Below are 25,320 nucleotides of genomic sequence, written 5' to 3' on the forward strand. Positions count from 1 at the left end.
TTGCGGAATACAATTCCTAACCTGGAAAGTTGCCTTTCTCATCGCCATTACATCTCTGAGAAGAGTAAGTGAAATTCAAGCGTTCACAACACAGGAACCTTTTATACAAATACATAAAAATAAGGTCGTCCTACGACCTAATCCAAAAATTTTACCAAAAGTTATTTCACCGTTCCATCTAAATCAAACGGTAGAACTACCAGTTTTTTTCCCACAGCCAGATTCTGTGGCTGAAAGAGCACTACATACACTAGATGTCAAAAGAGCATTAATGTACTACATTGACAGAACAAAGAACATCAGAAAGACTAAACAGCTATTTATTGCATTCCAAAAACCTCATGCAGGTAACCCAATATCAAAACAAGGTATAGCCAGATGGATTGTTAAATGCATCCAAATCTGCTACCTTAAAGCAAAAAGACAACTGCCCATTACTCCCAGGGCACATTCAACAAGGAAAAAAGGTGCTTCAATGGCCTTTTTAGGAAACATCCCAATGCATGAAATATGTAAGGCAGCCACATGGTCTACGGCCTCACACATTCACCAAACACTACTGTATAGATGTGCTATCCGCACAACAAGCTGCAGTAGGTCAAGCTGTATTAAGAACTCTATTTCAGACAACTTCTACTCCTACAGGCTAAACCACCGCTTATGGGGAAATAACTGCTTACTAGTCTATGCAGACCATGTGTATCTACAGCGACAGATGCCATCGAACTGAAAATGTCACTTACCCAGTGTACATCTGTTCGTGGCATCAGTCGCTGAGATTCACATGGGCCCACCCACCTCCCCGGAAGCCTGTAGCAGTTCAGAAGTTACCTTCAGTTTTGTACATTTGTATATATATTATTTAAACCTTTAATAGGTACATACTTACACATTTCATTGCGCGGGCACTATTACTATAGTACAACTCCTACCTCACCCTCTGCGGGGAAAACAATCGAAGATGGAGTCGACGCCCATGCGCAATGAGCACAGAAGGAGGAGCCACTCGGTCCAGTGACTCGAAAACACTTCTTCGAAGAAAAACAACTTGTAACACTCCGACCCAACACCAGATGGCGAGCTATGCAGACCATGTGAATCTCAGCGACTGATGCCACGAACAGATGTACACTGGGTAAGTGACATTTTCATTATGCCATCTAATGTCCCAGAGGTGGTGGTCACCCCAAGAGAATGCCCTACAAATCAGTGTATTGAAATGCTTATCAGTTATACTAGCATTTTCAGCATTGCTATCCCGCCAACAATATAGTGATACTAATTCACTGAGACCAAATTACCGTAGTGAATGCAGAAACAAGGGGGGAACACATCTGCATCTAAGTGAGCATAGATAATTTCCCATTGGGCATTACAACATCAAACACAGTAACTGGCAGAATTTCACCTTGGATGGGCAATGACTGCAGATCTGCTAAATCGAAACTTGTGATTGGGCAATAAACTGTCACATTCTACACATGCACTTCCAGTTTTGGGGTGTCCCAACAGTGAAGCTGTTCTTCTCCCTACTGAAGCACAAAACGCAAAAGCTTTGTCTCCAGTTACCCAAACCCACGGTCCTTGGGAAATGCCTTTGGATAAACCACTCAAGGATATTTGTTTGAGGTTACAGTCAGCTACCAGTAATTCTTTATTTAGAATTGAAATGATGCTTATACTCATTGCTTAAATGTGTGAATGTCAACCTTGGTGCTCTCACCTGTCGGAAGTGTCAATTTATGTACACAAAACGTTTCAGCTTGGTCGAGATTTACCACACAGGGAAGTTAGTGCAATGTGAACTCAAGGCCTCAATCTTGCGATCTGAAATTTGAGAGCCTACAATGTGGGTACTTAATTTCCAGAGGACTGTATAAATATCTTAAAAGAAGTTAGGAAGTATTATGTTCCAAAATGGAAGTGTTTATTATTAAAACATTCATGTTGAACTATAAATAGCAACTGTAAAATACATTGCCCGTAACTTCTGCAAAAGGCCAGCTTGGTCTCCACATCGATATGATCATTTACCAGCACTTGCTGCATACCTTAAACTTTCAGACATTAAGGGATATTCATGGAGCGTCTTAAAAGGATTGTCCCCGTCAAACTGCTCGTGGTCTCTTCTTGGACCTTAATATTGATCTCACTAACCTTGCAGGAGCCACCTTTAACCCCATGCAGTCTTGTGTACACTATACTTTCGGTCTCTAATGGTAACACTTTTTTTTTAGCTATTGCCTTGCCTTGAAGTTAGTGAGCTTCAAACATTGTCAGTCGAAGAACCTGTTACACAGGTACAGAGGGACTGGGTCATTACAATACTCGCCTTTGTGTTTTTTTAATACCAAAAGTAGTGCCACCATATCATGTCTATTTTATTATCTGTTTTTCCCAAATCCACAGTCATTAGCTGAAAAGGCTTTGCATGCATTAAGTATCCAAAAGACCATAATGTATTATGTGGACCAATCTAACTTTACTACTGAAGCAAGGGTCTATTTTGTTTTCACATCTTCATGCTGGAAACAATATTTCAAAAGCTAAATTATTAAGATGGATTGTTAGGTGAATTCTGTGTGCAGCCCAAAGCTTGCATACCAAGGCAGGTGCTTGTGCTAGCAGTAAAAGTAGAGCTACAGTGGATTCCTTGGGCAGAATTCCAATGGAAGCTATTTGTATTCCAACTCCATGGATTTCCACACACTTTCACTAAAAACTAGTGGGGAAATAAACATGCAAGGCATGAAGCATTACTTGTACATACTGTACTACAACACTATATCTCTTATTTTCTTCAGCTGCTTGGTACAGCGTTAGAGGTATGTGTAATGCTTTATAGTATATGCGCACCATGGTTGCTACAGGAACACATGGTGCGAGCGAGAAATGTTTCTTAGCTGTAATTAGCTTTCATCCTGGGGTGCTGTAGAGTAACATTCTCTGTCAACCACTCCATAAACAATGCATTAGATCTGTGAACGCATGACAGTACATTGATGTTATTATGCTCCACTAATGCACACATACACTTATCCTTGGGGAGGGTCAGTGTGGGGGGTCTAAAACGGGGGGTATAGGTAAAGTGCCATTTTGAAATCAAAAGTCAGTATTTGAAGAAAACCTTATAATGTTCAAAGCCCAAAACTAGATGGCAGGAGTGTTAACTGCATTTGAATCTACAGCACTTCCCACTGCAAGCAGATTGCTGCAATTAAGTAATAGTTTTCCATACTCTATTATCCATTACTTCCTTCAGTCTTGTGTTTTGGATGTCCACACATTAGACAGAATTGAGGAGAAGATGTACAATTTCCCAGCATTTCTTGCTGTATAGGAATAAACACTTGGAAATGCCATCTTTAACTTCCACATAGCTCTCCTCATTTAGTTCATGTTTCCCTGATCATGTAAACAAGTTTTCTCTGAGATGAATAACTTTTGATCGGCAAGCTGGAGGAATGTTGCTGAATGTGACTAGGTTGATTGAATTATCCAGTTATTCTACATGGAAGGTGAAAAAGCTTTAACTTATTTTATATTTTATTCATGGGCAATTTGTCCAGCTGTCTGCCTTCTGTTTTAATCGTATAATTTTTATGAGTAACCTCTGACTGTAACTTAAAACTTTATACTTCACCAGGTATTAGTGCCTAGCTTTTCAGAACTTCCCATATAGCAGCCGCCATAGAAACAGTTGAACATTTGTTTCTTTGGTGAAGCATTTAAAGAGGACAATGTTGTTTTTAGAGTAAATGCAGAAGGCAATAGTAAGCAATATGGCCATTGACACGTTAGGATGACTGATAGTATATTTTGATATTTTGAAAGAGACAGGATTGTGCCGGTCTTCTTTTAAATGTTTTTCTTAAATGGTGCATAATATCATGTTTTCACAGTGTGCTGACATTGTTGCTTTGGTTTTTAAAGAAGGCAACCAGTTAGATTTGTGACAAATATTTCTTAATTAGTATAATGCAGATCGCTATATTTTTTCCATTGTATTTTTGTTTGTTAAATAGATGATGGTAAAGAAGAACCTCCCACTACATTATTGTGGGTCCAGTACTATTTGGCACAACATTATGACAATATCGGACAGCCATCTATAGCTCTGGATTACATCAATGCCGCTATAGATAGCACACCAACTTTGATAGAACTCTTCCTTGTGAAAGCTAAAATATACAAGGTAATGTATATATTTTATGTAGGGCTATTGTCTTCCATGTGAAACATTGTTACATTCCTTCTGACCGCGTTTGAAAGCTGTTGATACACATTTCTTTTCCTCTAGATGCAGCACTCGCATGAGCCCCATCAAAATTTATATTTGCATATGCTTACTGTGATCAATTATTATTTAGTCTTTTGCCGATTTCAAAATAAAATTTTCTGTAGAATTACATTCTTGCAACATGATTTTTTACCTGCTATGCATAATTTACCCATCTAATGGTTGGGTCTGGAAGTTTTGCACTGCAAACGTTTTTTTTTTTTTTCTTTTTCTTTCTTTCTTTTTTCCTATTCCTGCTGGGCATCCACTTAAAGACTGGATATGACATCTGCCGTAAGCCCTCCATTCCCTCTTACTTGCCCTTTTACCACCATTTGGTGTAGAAGGTGTGACAAGAGATTTCACCAAGAAGTTGTCATTTTTTTTTTTTAACAATTTGCTGTTATACAAATACAGAATGATTTGGCGTGGTAGTTGAGATTACACATGCAGCTCAGGGTGTTAGATATTTTGGGTCAAATATCATGTACTTTCTTTTACTTTTACATCAATTTGAATTGCTTATTGTCTAATTCTGAAGCCTCGTACATTTGCCTGTGCACCACCTGAGAGCTATGCCATCAATCTGATTGTTGTACATCTAGAACAGTCTTTAACTAAAGTTAAACAGATTAATGGTGCGATGGAACTTGTATGGGCTGGTGGTTCCATTGTCTGAAGTCCACCTCCTCTCCGTTACCCTGGAGCAGGGTTGGCACTTTTCATGTTATTCATCCCTATTTTAATCCCAAGACGTTAACTCCCTTAAATAATGCCCGTCCCCTCTAACCCCACTCGTTCATTTCTGTGCCCTCGGCCATGCATTCCATGTCTGTCTTCGTTTCCCTTCTAGTGTCTTCTAGGTTTTGAACCCTGGATGTATCCTTCCCTACCCCCAGGAGTTGTGTCACTGCTGATCTCTATCTTGGGCCTTTATTTTAATCTTTGTCAGTCCCTCTGTGGTTGTGTCCGTACCCCTCAGCATCCCTTCCCACTTTGTCAGTATCTCCTCCCATTCTGGTACGATAGGGGTCTGGCGGAGTCCACGCTCCTTCTCTCTCTTCAGTATCTGCAGTTCTGCTCTGGCCCACTTCTCTACTTCCCGTCTCCATTCCGTCAGTGATGGGCATCCCCTGGGATTTCCACCCCAAGGTGATCAGTCTCTGGTATAAAACCAGAGCAAGGTTCAGAAAACGACCCCTCACCTTCCCACATGGGAGTCCGGTTCCAAGACCTAATAGGCACACACTGGGAGATAGGGCTAAATCCCTTTCAAGCAGTCTAGAGAGGTCCCTTCAACACACTGCCCCAACCCTGACGCAGTACTGGCCAGCTCCACACCATGTGGTCGAAGTCTGCGTTCACATCACTGCACCTGGGGCATGCCCTGGGGACCCCCCCCCCCCATACATTAGGGATAGGCGGTGTGGGGTGAGGTACGTCCTGTGCGTGTAATTATATTGAGTATAACTCAGTCTTGTATTTCTCGATATTTCCTTTGGGTACGCTACTCCACTCTGAGTCTGTTATTTCATTTTCCAAGGATCTCTCCCACCTCTCCTGTAAGGATTGCATTGGGTTAAGGGCTCCTTCCTGTTGGGCTCGATACAGTTTTGTGATGCGGTGTGCATCATACCCCAGTGTTAGGAGGAGGTGTAATATCTGATGGGTGGCAGGCTCTGCATTCACTGTTTCCCATTGTTCCTGCAGATTGTGTTAACTTTTGGTACAGAAGGAATTGTCATGGATGGATTCCTCTGTCATTCACTAGCTCAGTAAAGGGCCTCAACACCTGTCCCGGAATAAGTCCCCTACCGTCTCTACTCCCGCCCATTTCCAAATCCCGAGCCCTGTACCCATCAAACCCTCCTCCCCTTGGTCTAGTATTAGGGCGGTCAGTGGCAAGGCCGGAGAATAAGGGGATCCCACCCCCACTCGTCTTGCACACCTCTTCCAGCAAAGAATGGCTACTTTCGTCATCAGACTGTCCATTTGGCGTGTCACCTTCTTATTAATCAATTGCGCTATGACTCTGTCCGTACCTCTATCTCCCACTGTAATCCATCTGTCCAGGCATCCCGTTCCAGCGAACCAACTGGCGACCCATTGCAGTTGGCATGACAGGTAATAGGCCTCTAAATCTGGAACCCTCAAGCCCCCTGCTAAAGTTTGTCTACACAGGGTCGGGAGTGCTGTTCGTCTGCGGCCTTCATCCCAGATAAGTTCCCTAAGTAGGGTATTTAACTCTCAAAACCATGCTGAGGGAATCGATAATGGTAGGTTGGCAAAATAATACGGGAGGCGGGAAAGCATGATCATTTTAGATAAAGAAATTCTGGCCATGATGGATAGTTTTAATGAGCGGCAGAAACCTACTGAGGCTCTCAGGGAGCGGAGTGCCCTTCCAATGTTTCCATCTCTCAGATCCCCAGTCTTATAGTATACCTGTATACCCAAATACTTCAAAGTGCGTGGAGCCCAAACTATGTCCCCAGGGCAGGAGGAGGGCTGCCCATAAGTTTGTTAGGGGAAAAACAAATGTCTTGCTCCTGTTGAGGCATAGGCCTGAGAGTGCACCGAAATGGTCCAGCGTCTGCAAGGCCCAAGGTAGACCCAACTCTCCATCATTGAGGTATATGAGTTTATCATCAGCATATAGTGAAATGATATGTTCTGATTGACCCAATTTTACTCCCTTGCCAGTGCCCTTGCTACGCATTGCAACCGCCAGTGGCTCTATGGCCAGAGCAAATAGAAGCGGCGATAGCGGACACCCCTGTTGCGTCCCCCGGTATATAGGGTAAGTATCCAATATCGTTCTGCCTGTTCTCACCCTCACCAACGGTGACATACAGTAAATCCACCCATTTTATCCAGCCTACTCCCATTCCCATCTGCTGCATCACTGTTCTCAAGTAGTCCCATCTGACCGAGTCAAAAGCTTTCTCAATCTACTGCAAGCAGCACTCCCGCTCCGGGCCTCTCTTCTTCGGGCATGTGCAGGATGGCGAACAAGTGCCTCAAGTTCAAAGAGGTGCTGTGGTTCGGGACAAAGCCATTTTGATCAGTATGCACTAACCCGGTGATGTGGCGTAGGGGTTTATTGGCTAAGGCTTTACTAAGGATTTTAAAATGGTTATTTAACATCGACCTAGGTCGAAAGTCCATTACTGAGGCCTCTCTCGACTTCGTTTTGGGCAGAGGGACCACCAGTGCCTCCCTAAGTGAGTCCGGTAGCATTCCGCGTTGCAATGCCTCCGTGTACATCTCCACCAACTGGGGGGCTAACAGTGCAGTATATTTTTTGTAAAAGTCCATGGGAAGTCCATCCGTCTCTTGGGTCTTACCGGAGGCCAGCTGTGCATTAGCCTTCTATACCTCGTCTACCGTCAGCAGGCCTCCTAAACTATCCTTTTACTCAGGTGCTAGCGTTGTCAGAGGGAGTGGGTGCAAAAAATCGTCAAGGTCATCTGCTCTAAGCTCTCCCGGGGCCCTGTAGAGATGGGAGTAGTACTCTTTGAAGGCGTCATTTATGGGTCCTGGCATACACTGACGTTTCCCCCCCTTTATCTTAGACACTTGTGATGGGTCCACTGTCCCCTTCAGCCCTCACTAACCATGCCAGCATTTCACCTGATTGGCCCTCCTCAGCCTGGAGTGATGCCAGATATTCCCGGAGGCTGTGACAGCGAAACTGCTCTTCCACCTGGGCATATGACTTCCGTGCCTGGACATATCTTTCCTGTGCTACATCCCCGTTCTCCCCACCTCGTTCCCCTTCGTGTATTATCCTCTCTAAACTATTCAGTTCACGTTATAGAGTGCGTCTCACTCTAACTGTCTTACTGTAGGAAGTTGGCTCTGTATGTGCTATTTCAAAGTAAGGAATAGCATGCACAGAGTCCAAGGGTTCCCCTTAGAGGTAAAATAGTGGTAAAAAGAGATAATACTAATGCTCTATTTTGTGGTAGTGTGGTCGAGCAGTAGGCTTATCCAAGGAGTAGTGTTAAGCATTTGTTGTACATACACATAGACAATAAATGAGGTACACACACTCAGAGACAAATCCAGCCAATAGGTTTTGTTATAGAAAAATATCTTTTCTTAGTTTATTTTAAGAACCACAGGTTCAAATTTTACATGTAATAGCTCTTTTGAAAGGTATTGCAGGTAAGTACTCTAGGAACTTTGAATCATTACTTTAGCATGTATACTTTTTACATAAAACACAATAATCTGTTTTAAAAGTGGACACTTAGTGCAATTTTCACAGTTCCTGGGGGAGGTAAGTTATTGTTAGTTTCAACAGGTAAGTAAGGCACTTACAGGTTTCAGTTTTTGGTCCAAGGTAGCCCACCGTTGGGGGTTCAGAGCAACCCCAAAGTTATCACACCACCAGCTCAGGGCCGGTCAGGTGCAAAGGTCAAAGAGGTGCCCAAAACACATAGGCTATAATGGAGAGAAGGGGGTGCCCCGGTTCCAGTCTGCCAGCAGGTAAGTACCCGCGTCTTCGGAGGGCAGACCAGGGGGGTTTTGTAGGGCACCGGGGGGGGGCACAAGTCAGCACAAAAAGTACACCTTCAGCAGCGCGGGGGCGGCCGGGTGCAGTGTGCAAACACGCGTCGGGTTTTCAATGGTTTTCAATGAGAGACCAAGGGGTCTCTTCAGCGGTGCAGGCAGGCAAGGGGGGGGGGGGCTCCTCGGGGTAGCCACCACCTGGGCACGGGAGAGGGCCTCCTGGGGGTCACTCCTGCACAGAAGTTCCGTTTCTTTGGGGCTGGGGGCTGCGGGTGCAGGGTCTTTCCCAGCCGTCGGGAAATGGAGTTCAGACAGTCGTGGTCAGGGGGAGCCTGGGGATTCCCTCTGCAAGCGTCGCTGTGGGGGCTCAGGGGGGACAACTTTGGTTACTCACAGTCGTAGAGTCGCCGGAGGGTCCTCCCTGAGTTGGTTGTTCTCCACCAGTCGAGTCAGGGTCGCCGGGTGCAGTGTTGCAAGTCTCACGCTTCTTGCGGGGATCGTTAAATCTGCTCCTCTGTAACAAAGTTGCAGTTCTTTTGGAGCAGTGCCGCTGTCCTCGGGAGTTTCTTGTCTTTCTTGAAGCAGGGCAGTCCTCAGAGGATTCAGAGGTCGCTGGTCCCTTGGAAAGCGTCGCTGGAGCAGGTTTCTTTGGAAGGCAGGAGACAGGCCGGTAAGTCTGGGGCCAAGGCAGTTGGTGTCTTCTGTTCTTCCTCTGCAGGGGTTTGTCAGCTCAGCAGTCCTTCTTCTTGTAGTTGCAGGAATCTAAATTCTAGGTTCAGGGAAAGCCCTTAAATACTAAATTTAAGGGCGTGTTTAGGTCTGGGGGGTTAGTAGCCAATGGCTACTAGCCCTGAGGGTGAGTACACCCTCTTTGTACCTCCTCCCAAGGGGAGGGGGTCACATCCCTAATCCTATTGGAGGAATCCTCCATCTGCAAGATGGAGGATTTCTAAAAGTTAGTCACTTCAGCTCAGGACACCTTAGGGGCTGTCCTGACTGGCCAGTGACTCCTCCTTGTTGTTTTCTTTGTTTCCTCCAGCCTTGCCGCCAAAAGTGGGGGCCGTGGCCGGAGGGGGCGGGCAACTCCACTAAGCTGGAGTGTCCTGCGGTGCTGTGACAAAGGCTCACCGCCAGGTGTTACAGCTCCTGCCTGGGGGAGGTGTTAGCATCTCCACCCAGTGCAGGCTTTGTTACTGGCCTCAGAGTGACAAAGGCACTCTCCCCATGGGGCCAGCAACATGTCTCTAGTGTGGCAGGCTGCTGGAACCAGTCAAGTTTCAGGGGGCACCTCTAAGGTGCCCTCTGTGGTGTATTTTACAATCAAATGTACACTGGCATCAGTGTGCATTTATTGTGCTGAGAAGTTTGATACCAAACTTCCCAGTTTTCAGTGTAGCCATTATGGTGCTGTGGAGTTCGTGTAAAACAGACTCCCAGACCATATACTCTTATGGCTACCCTGCACTTACAATGTCTAAGGTTTTGCATAGACACTGTAGGGGCACAGTGCTCGTGCACTGGTACCCTCACCTATGGTATAGTGCACCCTGCCTTAGGGCTGTAAGGCCTGCTAGAGGGGTGTCTTACCTATACTGCATAGGCAGTGAGAGGCTGGCATGGCACCCTGAGGGGAGTGCCATGTCGACTTACTCGTTTTGTCCTCACTAGCACACACAAGCTGGTAAGCAGTGTGTCTGTGCTGAGTGAGGGGTCTCCAGGGTGGCATAATACATGCTGCAGCCCTTAGAGACCTTCCCTGGCATCAGGGCCCTTGGTACCAGAGGTACCAGTTACAAGGGACTTATCTGGATGCCAGGGTGTGCCAATTGTGGAATCAAAAGTACAGGTTAGGGAAAGAACACTGGTGCTGGGGCCTGGTTAGCAGGCCTCAGCACACTTTCAATTCAAAACATAGCATCAGCAAAGGCAAAAAGTCAGGGGGTAACCATGCCAAGGAGGCATTTCCTTACACTTACCTAGGCAAAAACCTCTAGTTGTCACCTTGAGGGCCTCCCATTCCAAGGATCTTGAAGAGGCTGATCCCTTATTGGTTTTAATATGGTCTGAAAGGTGTAGGCGAAGGGATTCTCTGTATGCTTGGTCCTCTAACGAGCCGGGGGGTCAGTCTCCATGTTGGGACAGGAGGCCTATCCATTGTCGCTTTCCAAGTAACCAGTAGGGGGGTTATGGTACGGTCATGTGCGAGCAAGGTATTCTGCGCGAGTCATTCCCTGCGCGATATCTGCTGTACACACCACCCTATCTATTCTGGTATGTACTTGGTGAAGTCCTGAATAGAATGAATAATCCCTCTCAGTGGGGTGTTGGACCCGCCATACATCCACTAGGCCCCACGCATTCATCCATTCTCTCAATTGTTTTGCCACTCTGTGTCGCTGCCCCTGTAACCGGTGGAGAGGATCGGTCTAAGTCCACGTCTAATATTCCGTTAAAGTCTCCCCCCGATTAAGATGCCCCCGGTTTGTTGGCGTGTGAGATGACTCGACAGTTGTGTTATAAAGGGGACCTTATCTTGGTTGGGGGCGTAGACACTGCCCAGGACAATTGGAGTTCCATGAAGCCTCCCCTCTGCTATCACAAACCTACCCTCATGGTCTATGTCCTTAGATATGACTTCAAAGGGAACCCCCGCTCGTATCCAAATCAAGGCGCCCCTCGCATACGCTGAATAGCCAGTGGCAAACACCTGTCCTCTCCATCTACGCCTCAATCCCTCCACCTCTCCTGCGGTTAAGTGGGTCTCTTGTAGCATTGCCACCTGCACACCCCTTCTTTTAAAAAAGGACAGTATTCTGTGACGTTTGGATGGGGACCCCATACCGCGCACATTCCATATTAGTATATTATATTCCGCCATAGGGTTGTCTTAGCATTCCAGGTTGCCCACCCCTGCCCTGGGTACAGTCTCCCTGTGTTTCGGAATGTGTACATAAGCATTTCTCTCCACCCTGTCCATCGCACCTGCAAAAGTTGTAACTGTAAAACCCAACTCCCTAACCCCAGGGCGCCTCGCAAACAGTAGGTTGCCCAATAAACTGTGCAACATGTTCAACAGAGTATCTGAAATTCTCGCAAGTCTGATTGGTTGGACGAGAACTTGTGTGGGGGGGGCATAGTCCAGAGGGGCCACGTGTACATACAATTCACTTTGCCCCAGGGTTGTTGTATCACATCCGTTACACAAGTTTGTCTGATGTCTGGGGGGGGGGGGGGGTCACCTTCGGACCCTGCGGTGAGGACTCTGAGCATCCTGTGGAGGACCTGGCCGTGCCATCTGAGTCTACCCCAGAGCCTCCCGGGGGAGGATTCCTCTCTGCCCATGGACGCCACCGCCTCAAGGGCCGCTCGCTTTCCAAGTTCCTTCTGTGCCTGCGTTGGTATCCCATGTGAGTGGTCCCTGTTCCTGTTCCTCCTCCTTCCTAGGGCTCTGTGCTTTCCAGTCTCTTTTACGTTAACTTTTGTACTCTGGGCCGACTGGCCTCCATGAGCTTCAAACCGTTTCCAGGCCTCCTCGGGGTTCTGGAAAAACAAAGATTTACCCTCGTGTGTCACTCTCAAGCAAGCCGGGGAGAGGAGCGAATACTGGATTCCTTCCGCTCTGAGGGCCTTTTTGATTGCCATGTACGAGTTTCGCCTGATCTGGACCTCAAAGGTGAAATCTGGGAATAATGTCACCTCTCTGTTCTCAACTCTGAAGGGGCCTGCCTCCCTGGCCCCCTGGATTAGGGCATCCCTGTCTCTGTAATGCAGAACTCTGGCTATCACCGCTCTGGGTGGTCTGCCTGGGGGAAGGGTTCTCGAGGGCACTCAGTGTGCTCGTTCAAGCGTAAAAAACAGTCAGGTTGTCTGCTGCTACAACCGTGCGCAACCAATTTTCCAGTAATGCCACCATATTCGTCCCTTCCGCTCCCTCCGGCAGGCCTACCACTCGGATATTGTTCCTTTGGTTCCTCCCTTCTGCGACCTCAGCTCTCTGTTCCAGCCGCTTCACTCTGTTGTTGAGATTCTCTCCCATAATTGTTGTGTCTCTTTGTTTAGGAGTGATATCCGCCAATGCGGTCTCCGCCTCTTTAACTCTGTCAGTTAGTTTTTGATGGTCTGCCCTCAGAAGCCCCACCTCTACAGCCACTTGATTGATTTTGTGCTGTGGTGTAGCTTTGGTGTCTTTGATTGCCCCCAGGATCTTGTCTAGGGTATCCTGCACTCGAGCCTGCGAGAAGTTCAGAGGTTCCCCCTCGTTAGGATCAGTGTGTGTTGGACGGTCCATAGCTTTGGTCTTGTGCCGACCTTTGGATGACATCGGGCTTGCAGTGCTTCACTTCGGTGTTAACGGGAAGGTGAGCTGGACTGTTATATTGCACTCATTCACATAAGCTCAAAGGCTTATCTTGGGCCAGTCAGTTACATCCAGCAATCCAGTTCAGCTCTTCCACTCAGTAATATCGTGGTTCCCCCTCTTTCACCTGATTCTCTCACTCCTAGGGGCCTAGCTGCCCCTTCTTATTGTTGCCCTAAGCACTGGGCCAGGCCTCAACTGCTCTCCACTTCCAGCGCTTCCTCTATCGAGTGCAGTACACTACCCAGGGCAGCAGCGGTTATTACAGGCCTTCTCATTTCCACCTTCACCTTAGTCCAAGTGCGCTCCCTCCTTCCAGCTACGTTCGGTAGGACTCACCCCCTCACTTCAGCTTTATGTCCTTATAGGGAGCTGGGCTCCCTCCTTGTGTCCAAGGTTCGTGCGTAGTGTGAGATTGCTTTACTCATCAAGGCGTTTCACTTACATTCGGTTCTCGTTCCCCAGCGTCCCTTCCCTGTTGTGGGCGCTAAGTTTGCACCAACACCATCGGCTGACCATGTTCTCCACCACACCCTCAGTGTTTCCGGGCGCTTTATCCAATGCACTGCAGCATGTTCTCTGCTAGGCCGATGCAGGACCGCCCTTCAACGTCCACTATCAGTCCCGTGGGGTTATGCTCAGCACCTCGGTCCTTGTTGTCCAGCGTTACTTCCTCGCCGTGGGTGTCGGGCCTGCACCAACACCGCTGATGGCCTGCACACTCAGTCGCACCCTCGAGCGTCCCATCGAATGCACTGCAGCGTACCCTCCGCCAGACCGGGGCGAGACCGCCCTTCAACATCCTCTGCAAGTCCCCTGGGGGCGCACTTCGTGCTTCGCTCCTTGTTCCCCAGTGTTACTTCCTCATTGTGGGTGTTGGGCCCACATAGACCCCGCCAGCAGATCGTGCTCTCTTTCGCATCCTCAGCGCACGTGGGCGCTTTTATCCAATGCACTGCAGTGTGTTCTCCGCCAAGCCGGTGGGAGGCCACCCTTCCACGTCCTCTACAAGTCCCCTGGGGCCCTGCTCCGTACCTTGTTCCTCATTCCCCAGCGTTACTTCTTCAATGTGGATGCCGGGCCTGTGTCGGCATCGCCGGCGGCCTGCTCACTCCATTGCACCCTTAGCACACACAGGCGAACTGTAGCTTGTTCTCTATTAGGCCAAGGCGAGGCCACTCCTCTGTGTCCTCTACAAGTCCCCCGGGGCTGTACTACGTACCTCGGTCCTTCCTCTGTGCTTCCTCGTTGTGGGTGCTAGGCCCGCACCAACACCGCCGGTGGACCGCGCACTCCGCCACGCCCCAGCGCACACGGGTGCTTTATCTGATGCACTGCAGCGTGTTCTCTGCCCGTCCGGAGGGAGACCGCCTTTCAACGACCTCTACAATTCCCCTGGTGGTGCGCTCCGTACCTCGATCCTTGTTCCCCAGCGTTACTTCCTCGTTGTAGGCGCCGGCCCGGTTTGGTCGCCCTTCAACGTCCTCTACAAATCCCCTGGAAGTCTACTCCACGCCTTGTTCCTCGCGCCCTGATGTTACTTCCTCGTTATGAGTGCCGGGTCCACACCGTCACCGCCGGCGGACCGCGTCCCCAGCGCACACGTGTGCTCCTCTGGCAAGCGTCGAAGCCGCCGACGGGACCGCGTCACTACGCGAGTCCCCGGTCTCGGTCACGGCTGCAAGCCTGGTGGCCCCGGTTTCAGCGGGGGGCCCCACGCTCCCGGATCAGACTCCCCCTTGTTCCTCTGGACCCCTGGTGCCTCCGGGTACCGACTCTACAAGTCGATGGTCCCCAAGAGTGGGCTATTTTCAAGGATTAATAGTAGGCCCCTCCAGAGCCACATTCTCAAGCGTGCACCATCTTGGCTGCTTGGCCACGCCCCCGGTCAGAGTTTGTTAAAGAATCTCACAAGGACGCCAAAACAGTCGAGGAAATACCAGAGTTCATAGCTCAACACTTAAATAAAAAAATGTATGTATTGTGGGACTCAAGTTTTCTTTGACGTGGCTTGAGAATGGTTATTAGTGGATGTGGGGTCCCTGATATTCAATACAGCCATTTAGGATTATGATCATAATCTTCATGTTTTGTGCAAATCATCATTAGAAATTTCACAGTTAATGACTATCCAGTATGTATATTCTGCCTTCAGAAGACCATACGTTAGAGTGTTGCTAAGCCTGGTAGTTGTTCAAACTGAATACTTTAGAGCATAAAGACAAGGTTTTACTCACCCATTGGGCCACTATGATCATAAATGAGCTTTCACATTTGACAAGCAGAGAATGAGGACTCCAGCCATGCAACAACAGAGTTGTGGCTGTCAGAAGAGGCTCTGGGTATCACTAAGACCTCTAGTAAATTCTTCCTGAAGTCAAAGGATGGAAGTGAGCAGACCTTAAGGGTATACTGTTCCAAACTAAAGATCAGTTTGTGCCCTTGCAATACACGTTATCCAGGCTGCAGCTTAAAAAACAGCACCTTCTGCCCACCACCCCCGAGGATGAACCAACTCCTCAAGGAAGTAAAAGTGATGCTGAGCAAAAGAGCGATAGAGCCAGTCCCTTTTTATCAAAAGAACAGAGGATTCTATTCCCGCTTCTTTCTCGTAAAGAAACCCTCCGGAGACTGGCGCCCCATCCTGGACTTAAGAGCACTAAACAAGTTTCAAAAGAAACAGTCGTTCAGGATGGTAACACTTCAGGATGTCCTGCGTCTTTTAAATACTGGAGATCTGATGGCATTCCTAGACCTCCAGGATGCTTATTTTCATATTCCCATACATCGCAAACACCGCAAATTCCTCAGGTTCAGAGTGGGTGGTATGCACCTCCAATTTCGAGTTATCCCATTCGGTCTCAAATCGGCCCCCAGAATCTTCACAAAAATGTTGGCTCCGGTAGCAGCGCATCTCCGCCAGTCGGGTATCCAGGTTTTTCCTTACTTGGACGACTGGCTCATAAAAGCACCCTCAAAGCCGCAAGTAATACGTCATATTTCGTATTGCCTTCAATTGTTAAACAACCTGGGGTTTGTAGTCAACTACCAGAAATCTCAGCTTCACCCCAAACCAGTATTAAACTTCTTAGGAGCAATACTAGACACAGTCCACAACAAAGTGTACCCATCTCACGAGAGGAAACAAAAACTAAGCTCCTTAGCAGGCAGAACCTCCACAAAAAAGTTAGTTTCAGTCTGCATCTACAAATCATTGCTAGGGATGATCTCATCTTGCATTCCGCTAGTCCCAGACTGCAGGCTCCATATGCGACCCCTGCAAGAGCAATTGGACATACAATGGACCCAGATCAACGGTTCGTTCGAAGACAAGATTCAGATAACCTCTCATGCAAAACACTATGAGGTGGTGGGCGACTCTAACCATTTTATCAAACGGACTTTCATTCCTTCATCAAACACCCAGTTACATAGTAACAACGGATGCCTCTCTCGAAGGATGGGGTGCACACTGCCAGGACTTGCAAATCAGCGGATCCTGGAATGCAAAAGAGGTTTAACTCCACATCAGTTACCTAGAACTCAAAGCGATACACTTAGCTGTAAAAGCTTTCCTGCCAAAAGTAAAAAATTCAAGCGTCTTAATCAGGACAGACAACACAACCAGCATGTTTCATCTAAACAAGCAAGGAGGCACGAGATCCCTACAACTCTCGCAGCTAGCTCAAGAAATCTGGACATGGGCCATCAAGCACAATATTTCACTCAAAGCGGAGCATGTGCCAGGACAAACCAACGTATTGGCAGACACCCTGAGCAGGACAGTGATACCTTATGACGAGTGGGAGCTAGACTGGAAAATTCTCAACCGACTTTTTCTGTTATGGGGCAAACCGAACCTAGACCTATTTGCCACTCTCGAGAACAAGAAATGCCAGTATTACGCATGTTGGCTTCCCCAGAAAGGTTTGTGGGGGAATGCGTTTTCGATGAGATGGTCCGGGGTTTATGCCTACGCTTTTCCTCCGATCCCGCTCATTCCGAGAGTCATCAACAAACTAAAAACGGAGGGGTGTCGCCTCCTATTCATAGCTCCCAGATGGCCCAGACAAGTCTGGTACACGGAGCTCCTAATGCTCTCCGAACAGCCACATGTGCAACTCAGACAGAGCCCGACTCTCTTGACGATGCACCAGGGACAAGTCAGGCTCCCAGATCCGTCATCTCTTCATTTGTCGGCTTGGCTCCTGAATACAATGAGTATTTGAATCTCAACATTTCCTCGGAGTGTAGAGACATCTTAGCAAAAGCTAGATCTGACACTACCAACAAAACCTATAGACTTAAATGGAAACGTTTTTGTATATGGTGTGCAGCAGAAGCCATACATCCCTTTACCGCTCCTCCAGAGCAGATACTTCCATATCTCTTGCTCTTGGCAAAGTCAGGACCTTCATATTCCTCCATTCGAGTGCATCTGGCAGTAATCTCGAGGTACCGCAGATCACCACACAGGGTCTCATTATGTTCCACAGGAATTGTTAAGCAATTCATGAAAGGCCTTTTTCGTGTTTTCCTGCCAGTTAGAAAACCTCCCCCGTTATGGTCCCTGAATGTTGTATTAATGCAGCTCATGAAAGCTCCCTTTGAGCCGATCCACAGAGCCGATCTAAAATTCATCTCTTGGAAAACAGCGTTACTACTAGCTCTTACTTCAGCCAAAAGAGTCAGCGACATTCAGGCTTTCACTGTCAAACAGCCTTTTCTCCAATTCACAAACCCAGGTGTGATCCTGCGAACAAATCCTAAGTTCATCCCGAAGGTTCCCTCAGCGTTTCACTTGAACGAACCAGTCATCTTAAAAACCTTTTTTCCAAACCTGCAAACAGTAGTCGAAAGGACATTACATTCCCTTGATATTAAAAGGTGTTTAAAGTTTTATCTACAGAAAACATGAACCATCCGCCAGTCTGACCAATTATAAGTTGCATTTGGCGGAACAAGAAAGGGACATGCAGTGTCCAAACAGACTATAGCCAGATGGATTGGCCTGGCAATGAAAGATACCAATATTGGAGAACTGCAGTTACAGGTAAGTAACTAATTTTCATCTCGGGCATGGAGAGGAGGAAAAGGGCACTAGGAGTTTAGATCGAAAAAATTAATGAAAATAGGGCTGTTCAGGAGTTTAACACCATAGGTAACCTAAACCTTTAGGGTTTAAGAAACCAAAACAAGAGGTAGAGACACATCACAAAGGAATGCACAATACAGCACAACCTTAGGCCATCATATCATATGCCTCATATGAGCTGGCAGCATACGCAGACTGGCTAAAAAAGGTACTGTAGTTAGCTCCAGAAATTTAATTAGTTTTCTTAGCACTAAAATCTTTTCAGAGTCCAGCTCTGAACGACAGTGCAAATACAACTACTGCGTTCTACTTCAATAAGGAGAGGAAACCGTGTCTTAGATTTAGGTTAGCATAAACCATCTTCAGGCAGACCATTATAAGAAGAACTTGCATAGAAGCAAACCTCATTCAAAAGATAGAAATCACTCCTGTCCTTACTTTTGGTGGGGCTCTGGTAGGAGGTAACCAGGCTAGCAGTTCTCTGGAATGGAAACTACAACAGTCCATGTCGAATAAAGTATTGCTTGAAGCATCAAATCTACTCTACATCCCACCATCTAGTGATTGGGTCCCAATTGTTTGTTTGCCTTCAACGATGAACACCCAGTCTTTATCTTATGTTGCTGAAGGCCTTAATTTGAAGGATTGTGTCTTGTGCTTATATTTTATATATTTAAAAATAAAGACCCTGGTTCACAGACAACATCCTTCAAGCACATTGAACTAATACACGTGGAGGTCACTTTGGAGATAAAGAAACAGAAGAGGAGTGATCTGTCAATGAAGGAGATGGTTTCTCTGAAGACTACAAGGTAGAGGCTCAGGAGGTTTATGGAGAACACCAAAACAATAACCAGAGGTGTGCGAGGTCGAAAACACACACCATAAGGACCCTAAACCCACAGTTCCACATGCCCGTAGCACACCTGATTTGTTGAAGGAAAAGGTAGCCAGACACACGGCCAAGACACCAAAGTGTGGCTCTTCAAGCGACATCCTAGAGCCACTAAAAGTTAAGCTCTCCACACTGAAGCAGCACACAGTCAAAGAAGCGCAAGGCACTTCACATCCTACCGGGAAATAGAAGCTTACGGTAAGGATAAGCTAAAAGGCATTGCCGTGACTTCTGAGGATGATGAGTGCAGGGAGGTAAGGAATAATGGGCACCTTCTAAGAAAATTGTTCACGCAGAACCTAAGACTTCAAATGTTGAGATCAAGAACAAGGCATTGAAGGCTGAGATAGAGCACTTAAATAAGAGGGCCTTCAAGGGAGTCTGACTGACTTGAAGAAAGCAAGGTCTGTAGGGTTTAGAAAATTCACCTAGCACATTGCAGGAAGCAACACTCGGAAGAAAGAGATGATACAAACATGGGGAAAGAGGCCAAATGTATTTATGGTGTTGACCCTGAAGATAGATGAACCACAGAAGAAAAATCTGTGGGAGGACGTTAGGGCAAACTCACCTCAGGAGGAGATAGAATGCAATCCTCTGGGGCCTTCCCCTCCAGAGGCTGCCCCCTCCAGATGACATGTCTGAATACCGTTCAGCTGTGAAGAAGGTGGCAGGGTCCTTTGGAGTGGGATGGAGGTTGAAAAGGAGGAGATTTTTCTTCCTTGAAACGCTAACTGTAGCCTACACAGGCCTCGAAAAATCTACAGTCCCACTTGATATGGCGAGTCATATTTTATCAGGTTGAACTATTTTTAGGGCCTACTTGCCCCTTTTGGTCAGTTGACAAAGAACAGGTGTCAGAAAGTGGAGGAGCAAAAGGATGCCTTTAAATCGTGTTCTTGCCACAATTGCTCTGTGTTCAGAGACAGAGGTCAAAAGTCAGTTTGTCTTTCCCTCCTCACTGCAGAGCTCCTGAATTTTGTCACGTTTTTCCTAACACATTTGCAAACATTTCCAAAAATGTTTTTAAGTAGCTGTTAAAGCCCGTTGTTTGTACTTCTGTGTGATGAAAAAATGTTTTAATAGGATGAAAACAAATCAGAACCCTTTACTTGGTTATGTGCAGAGAATAAATTTGTGTATGATGGCATGTGTAGATATGCATAAACTCGCCATCTAGTGTTGGGTTTAGAGTAGTACAATTTATTTTTCTTTGAAGAAAGTTTGAGTCGCAGGATCGAGTGACTCCTGCTCTCTGTATTACTGCGCATGGGCATTGAGTCCTTTTATTAGATAGTTTCTCTCTGCTGCCGGGTTCGGACGTGTGTTCCTCTCACTCAGAGTTCTCGGCTCCATACAGTCTAAAACGGTATTCTTTACTATAATCGTCTGTATTGTTTCTAGATTTCGGTTCCATCCCATACTCCGAATAAAAAATTTCAGCCCTTTGGAGCGCAGAGAGACCCTCTTGGACCCTCTTTGGGCCTACCTTTTTGACGTGATTATCGAAGCACGCAGCCCTAATGGAGTGTACTCCATTTCAGTTTTGCGCTCGATGCCACTCAAAATTTCCACACACCGACCACCATCAGGTGTGTAATTGGTCTGTCACCAGACTACAATGACCTGACTTGCGAAACGTGCTGTTCTTTTTGATTGAAGAAGACAGATCGAAGAGCTAGTTGGATGGAAATGGTGTCTCGAAATCCAGATGACACACCTGACATCTTCGGTGATAAGCATGCACAAAAAGACCTTGAACAGGAGGGGACCTTCTCCGTTAAAAATTTGGACTCTGATGTGCAGTCAGACATGAAAAGTCAACCATTACAAGCAGCTCAAACTGTGAGAAAAAGCATGGTGTTTCTGTGCCGAGCACTTCGGCACTAAAAAAGAAACAATAACCAAGTAATGTTTCGGCACTGAAAATTTAACATCCACAAAAACCTTCGGAACTGAAAACATCACAAACGACCTTCAGTGACTCTGGACAGTTTATAACTACCCCTACATCACAGGTGGAGCCAATTTTTGAAGGTATGGACGCTAAGTAGCGCTGACTTCAAATACAACAAGGAACAGGGCAGATTACAACATCACCTCCGCCACCTTTAAAAAGGAAATTAACTTTTGCTGTGCACATCCCGCCATCTGGTGTTGAGCTCGGAGTGTTACAAGTTGTTTTTCTTCGAAGAAGTCTTTTCGACTCAAGAGACCGAGGGACTCCTCCCATTGCGCATGGGCGTCGACTCCATCTTAGATTGTTTTTTTTCCGCCATCGGGTTCGGACGTGTTCCTTTTCGCTCCGTGTTTCGGGTCGGAAAGTTAGTTAGAATCTCGGAAAAAACGTCAGTATTGTTTGCGTTAGGTATCGGGTTAGTTACAACAGATCGACACCGAATTTTTAAGAGCTCCGGTGGCCCTTCGGGGTTTTTTCGATCCCCCGTCGGGGCCTGGTCGGCCCGGCCACGTGTGACTTTAAGGCTGATGGAACGGACCCCATTCCGCTTCTGTCCAAAATGCCATAACAAGTATCCGTATACGGATCAGCATCTGGTCTGTAACTTGTGCTTGTCTCCAGAGCACAAGGAAGATACTTGTGAAGCCTGTCGAGCGTTTCGGTCGAGGAAAACATTAAGAGACCGAAGAGCCAGAAGACTGCAGATGGCGTCGACGCCGACAGGACAAGAGCGTTTCGAGGAGGAAGAGGAACCTTTCTCTATCCACGAGTCGGACTCGGAAGAGCTCGAGGCCGAAGAAACGCCGAAAACCGTGAGTAAGACGTCGAAACATAAGACTCACGAGAAGTCAACAAAAGCCCAGGGGACGCCACCGCCAACAGGCCATGGCTTAACCCAAAAAATTGGTGACCGATCCAAGGCACCGAAAAAGGGCACGCTTGTGGCGAAGTCATCCGACTCCGGTCGAGATACCGCCACACAGCAATCTCGGACCCGAGACATCGACTCAGAGAAATTTCGGCACCGGGACAGCGGCACCGAACAAGTTCGGCACCGAGACACCACCACGCCGAAACTTAAAAAGGTTTCTTCGGAGCCTAAAAAGACGTCCGAAAAAGTTTCGGTTCCGAAACATCCAGCCTCGGAACCGAAAACAGGTTCCTATACAGAGGAACAAGGATTGTCCTCCCAAATGCAAAAACATAGATTTGGAGAGGAACTTGAAGCAGTAGAGCCAGACCATACTCAAAGAAGGCTCCACATTCAAGAAGACACAGGGAAGATAACCACTCTTCCACCAATTAAAATAAAAAGAAAACTTGCCTTTCAACAAAAGGACAAGGAGCCACAAGCAAAGGTAGCAAGAAAAACAACTCCATCACCGTCTCCACCACCATCAGTGCACACATCACCAGTAGCAACTCCTCCACTGATGCACTCCCTGACTCATACTACAATGAGTCAAGATGACCCCGATGCATGGGACCTTTACGATGCTCCAGTATCGGACAACAGCCCAGACTCGTACCCTGCCAGGCCGTCCCCACCTGAGGACAGTACATCTTACATACAAGTGGTCGCAAGGGCAGCTGCTTTCCATAACGTCACCTTGCATTCCGAACCAATTGAGGATGACTTTTTGTTTAACACGCTATCCTCCACTCATAGCCAATACCAAAGCCTACCTATGCTCCCAGGAATGCTAAAACATTCAAAACAAATCTTTCAGGATCCTGTTAAAGGCCGAGCCATAACTCCAAGGGTGGAGAAAAAATACAAGCCACCGCCAACAGATCCAGTTTATATTACAACGCAGTTAACACCAGACTCAGTAGTTGTCGGGGCAGCTCGTAAGAGAGCCAACTCTCATACCTCGGGGGACGCACCACCTCCAGACAAGGAGAGTCGCAAATTTGATGCTGCTGGCAAAAGGGTTGCAGCACAAGCAGCAAACCAGTGGCGCATTGCCAATTCACAAGCACTTTTGACAAGATACGATAGAGCTCACTGGGATGAGATGCAACATTTCATAGAACACTTACCCAAGGAGTTCCAAAAAAGAGCACAAGTGGTGGAAGAAGGACAAAGTATCTCTAATAATCAGATACGGTCTTCAATGGATGCAGCAGATACGGCTGCAAGGACAGTAAATACTGCAATAACAATAAGAAGGCACGCATGGCTGCGCACGTCAGGGTTCAAGCCGGAAATTCAACAAGCCGTGCTAAATATGCCATTTAATGAACAGCAGTTGTTTGGGCCGAAAGTCGACACTGCTATTGATAAACTCAAAAAAGACACTGATACAGCAAAAGCCATGGGCACACTCTACTCCCCGCAGAGCAGAGGCACATTTCGCAAAACACCTTTTAGGGGAGGGTTTCGAGGGCAACCTACAGAAACCACAACATCACAAACAAGGCCCACTTATCAAAGCCAGTATCAGCGGGGAGGTTTTCGGGGGCAATATAGAGGGGGACAATTCCAGAAAAATAGAGGAAAGTTCCAAAGCCCCAAAACTCCTCAAAATAAGCAGCAATTTACAAGTCACACATCCCCATCACATAACACCTGTGGGGGGGAGACTAAGCCAATTTTACAAACATTGGGAGGAGATAACAACAGATACTTGGGTACTAGCAATTATCCAGCATGGTTATTGCATAGAATTTCTCAAATTCCTTCCAACAGTCCCACCGAAAACACACAGTATGTCAAAACAACATATAGATCTTCTAGGACTAGAAGTTCAAGCGTTGCTCTAAAAAGAAGCAATAGAATTAGTACCAAAACAAGAATTAAACACAGGAGTTTACTCACTGTACTTTCTAATACCCAAAAAAGACAAAAAACTAAGACCTATACTAGATCTCAGAACATTAAATACATACATCAAATCAGACCACTTTCACATGGTTACATTACAAGAAGTAATCCCACTGCTCAAACAACAAGACATGACAACACTGGATCTACAGGATGCATATTTCCATATACCAATACATCCTTCACACAAAAAGTACCTAAGGTTTGTATTCCAAGGGATACATTACCAATTCAAAGTGTTGCCATTCGGAATAACAACTGCGCCAAAAGTTTTTACAAAATGTCTAGCAGTAGTAGCTGCACATATCAGAAGGCAGCAAATACATGTGTTCCCGTACCTAGACGATTGGTTAATCAAAACCAACACGCAAAAACAGTGTTCCCAACACACAAAATATGTCATGGAACCCCTACACAAACTAGGTTTCTCAATCAACTACCCAAAGTCACACCTTCTGCCGTGTCAAACACAGCAATACCTAGGAGCAACAATCAACACAGTAAAAGGAATTGCCACTCCAAGTCCACAAAGAGTCCAAACATTTCACAATGTAATACAAGCCATGTACCCAAAACTAAAGATACAGGTCAAAATGGTAATGAAACTGCTAGGCATGATGTCTTCATGCATAGCCATTGTCCCAAATGCAAGGCTGCACATGCGGCCCTTACAACAGTGCCTAGCATCACAATGGTCACAAGCACAGGGTCAACTTCTAGATCTGGTGTTGATAGACCGCCAAACATTCATCTCGCTTCAATGGTGGAACAGTATAAATTTAAACCAAGGGCGGCCTTTCCAAGACCCAGTGCCACAATACGTGATAACAACAGATGCATCCATGACAGGGTGGGGAGCACACCTCAATCAGCACAGCATCCAAGGACAATGGGACATACAGCAAAGACAGTTTCATATAAATCACTTAGAACTGTTAGCTGTATTTCTAGCGCTGAAATCATTTCAACCCATAATAACCCACAAATACATTCTTGTCAAAACAGACAACATGACAACAATGTATTACCTAAACAAACAGGGAGGGACACACTCGACACAGTTGTGTCTCCTGACACAAAAAATATGGCATTGGGCGATTCACAACCACATTCGCCTAATAGCACAATTTATTCCAGGGATTAGGAATCAGTTAGCAGACAATCTCTCTCGGGATCACCAGCAGATCCACGAATGGGAAATTCACCCCCAAATACTAAAAACTTACTTCCGAATTTGGGGAACACCACTAATAGATCTATTTGCAACAAAAGAAAACTCAAAATGCCAAAACTTCGCATCCAGGTACCCACAAAATCAGTCTCAGGGCAATGCGCTATGGATGAACTGGTCAGGGATATTTGCGTACGCTTTTCCCCCTCTCCCACTCC

The 25,320-nt window shown here is 46.6% G+C and overlaps 1 protein-coding gene across 1 annotated transcript in view; it reads left to right on the top strand.

Annotated features, from left to right (window-relative positions):
- The window catches only part of NAA15 (N-alpha-acetyltransferase 15, NatA auxiliary subunit), a 761,793-nt gene that overhangs the window by 444,500 nt on the left and 291,973 nt on the right, over positions 1 to 25,320 (top strand). Inside the window, exon 11 of the mRNA XM_069242270.1 lies at positions 4,026 to 4,195. Within this exon, the coding sequence (XP_069098371.1) occupies positions 4,026 to 4,195 (170 nt within the window). The remainder of the gene's footprint in view (positions 1 to 4,025; positions 4,196 to 25,320) is intronic.

The sequence above is a fragment of the Pleurodeles waltl genome, chromosome 1_2 (assembly GCF_031143425.1).
Source record: "Pleurodeles waltl isolate 20211129_DDA chromosome 1_2, aPleWal1.hap1.20221129, whole genome shotgun sequence".
NCBI classification, from domain to species: domain Eukaryota; kingdom Metazoa; phylum Chordata; class Amphibia; order Caudata; family Salamandridae; genus Pleurodeles; species Pleurodeles waltl.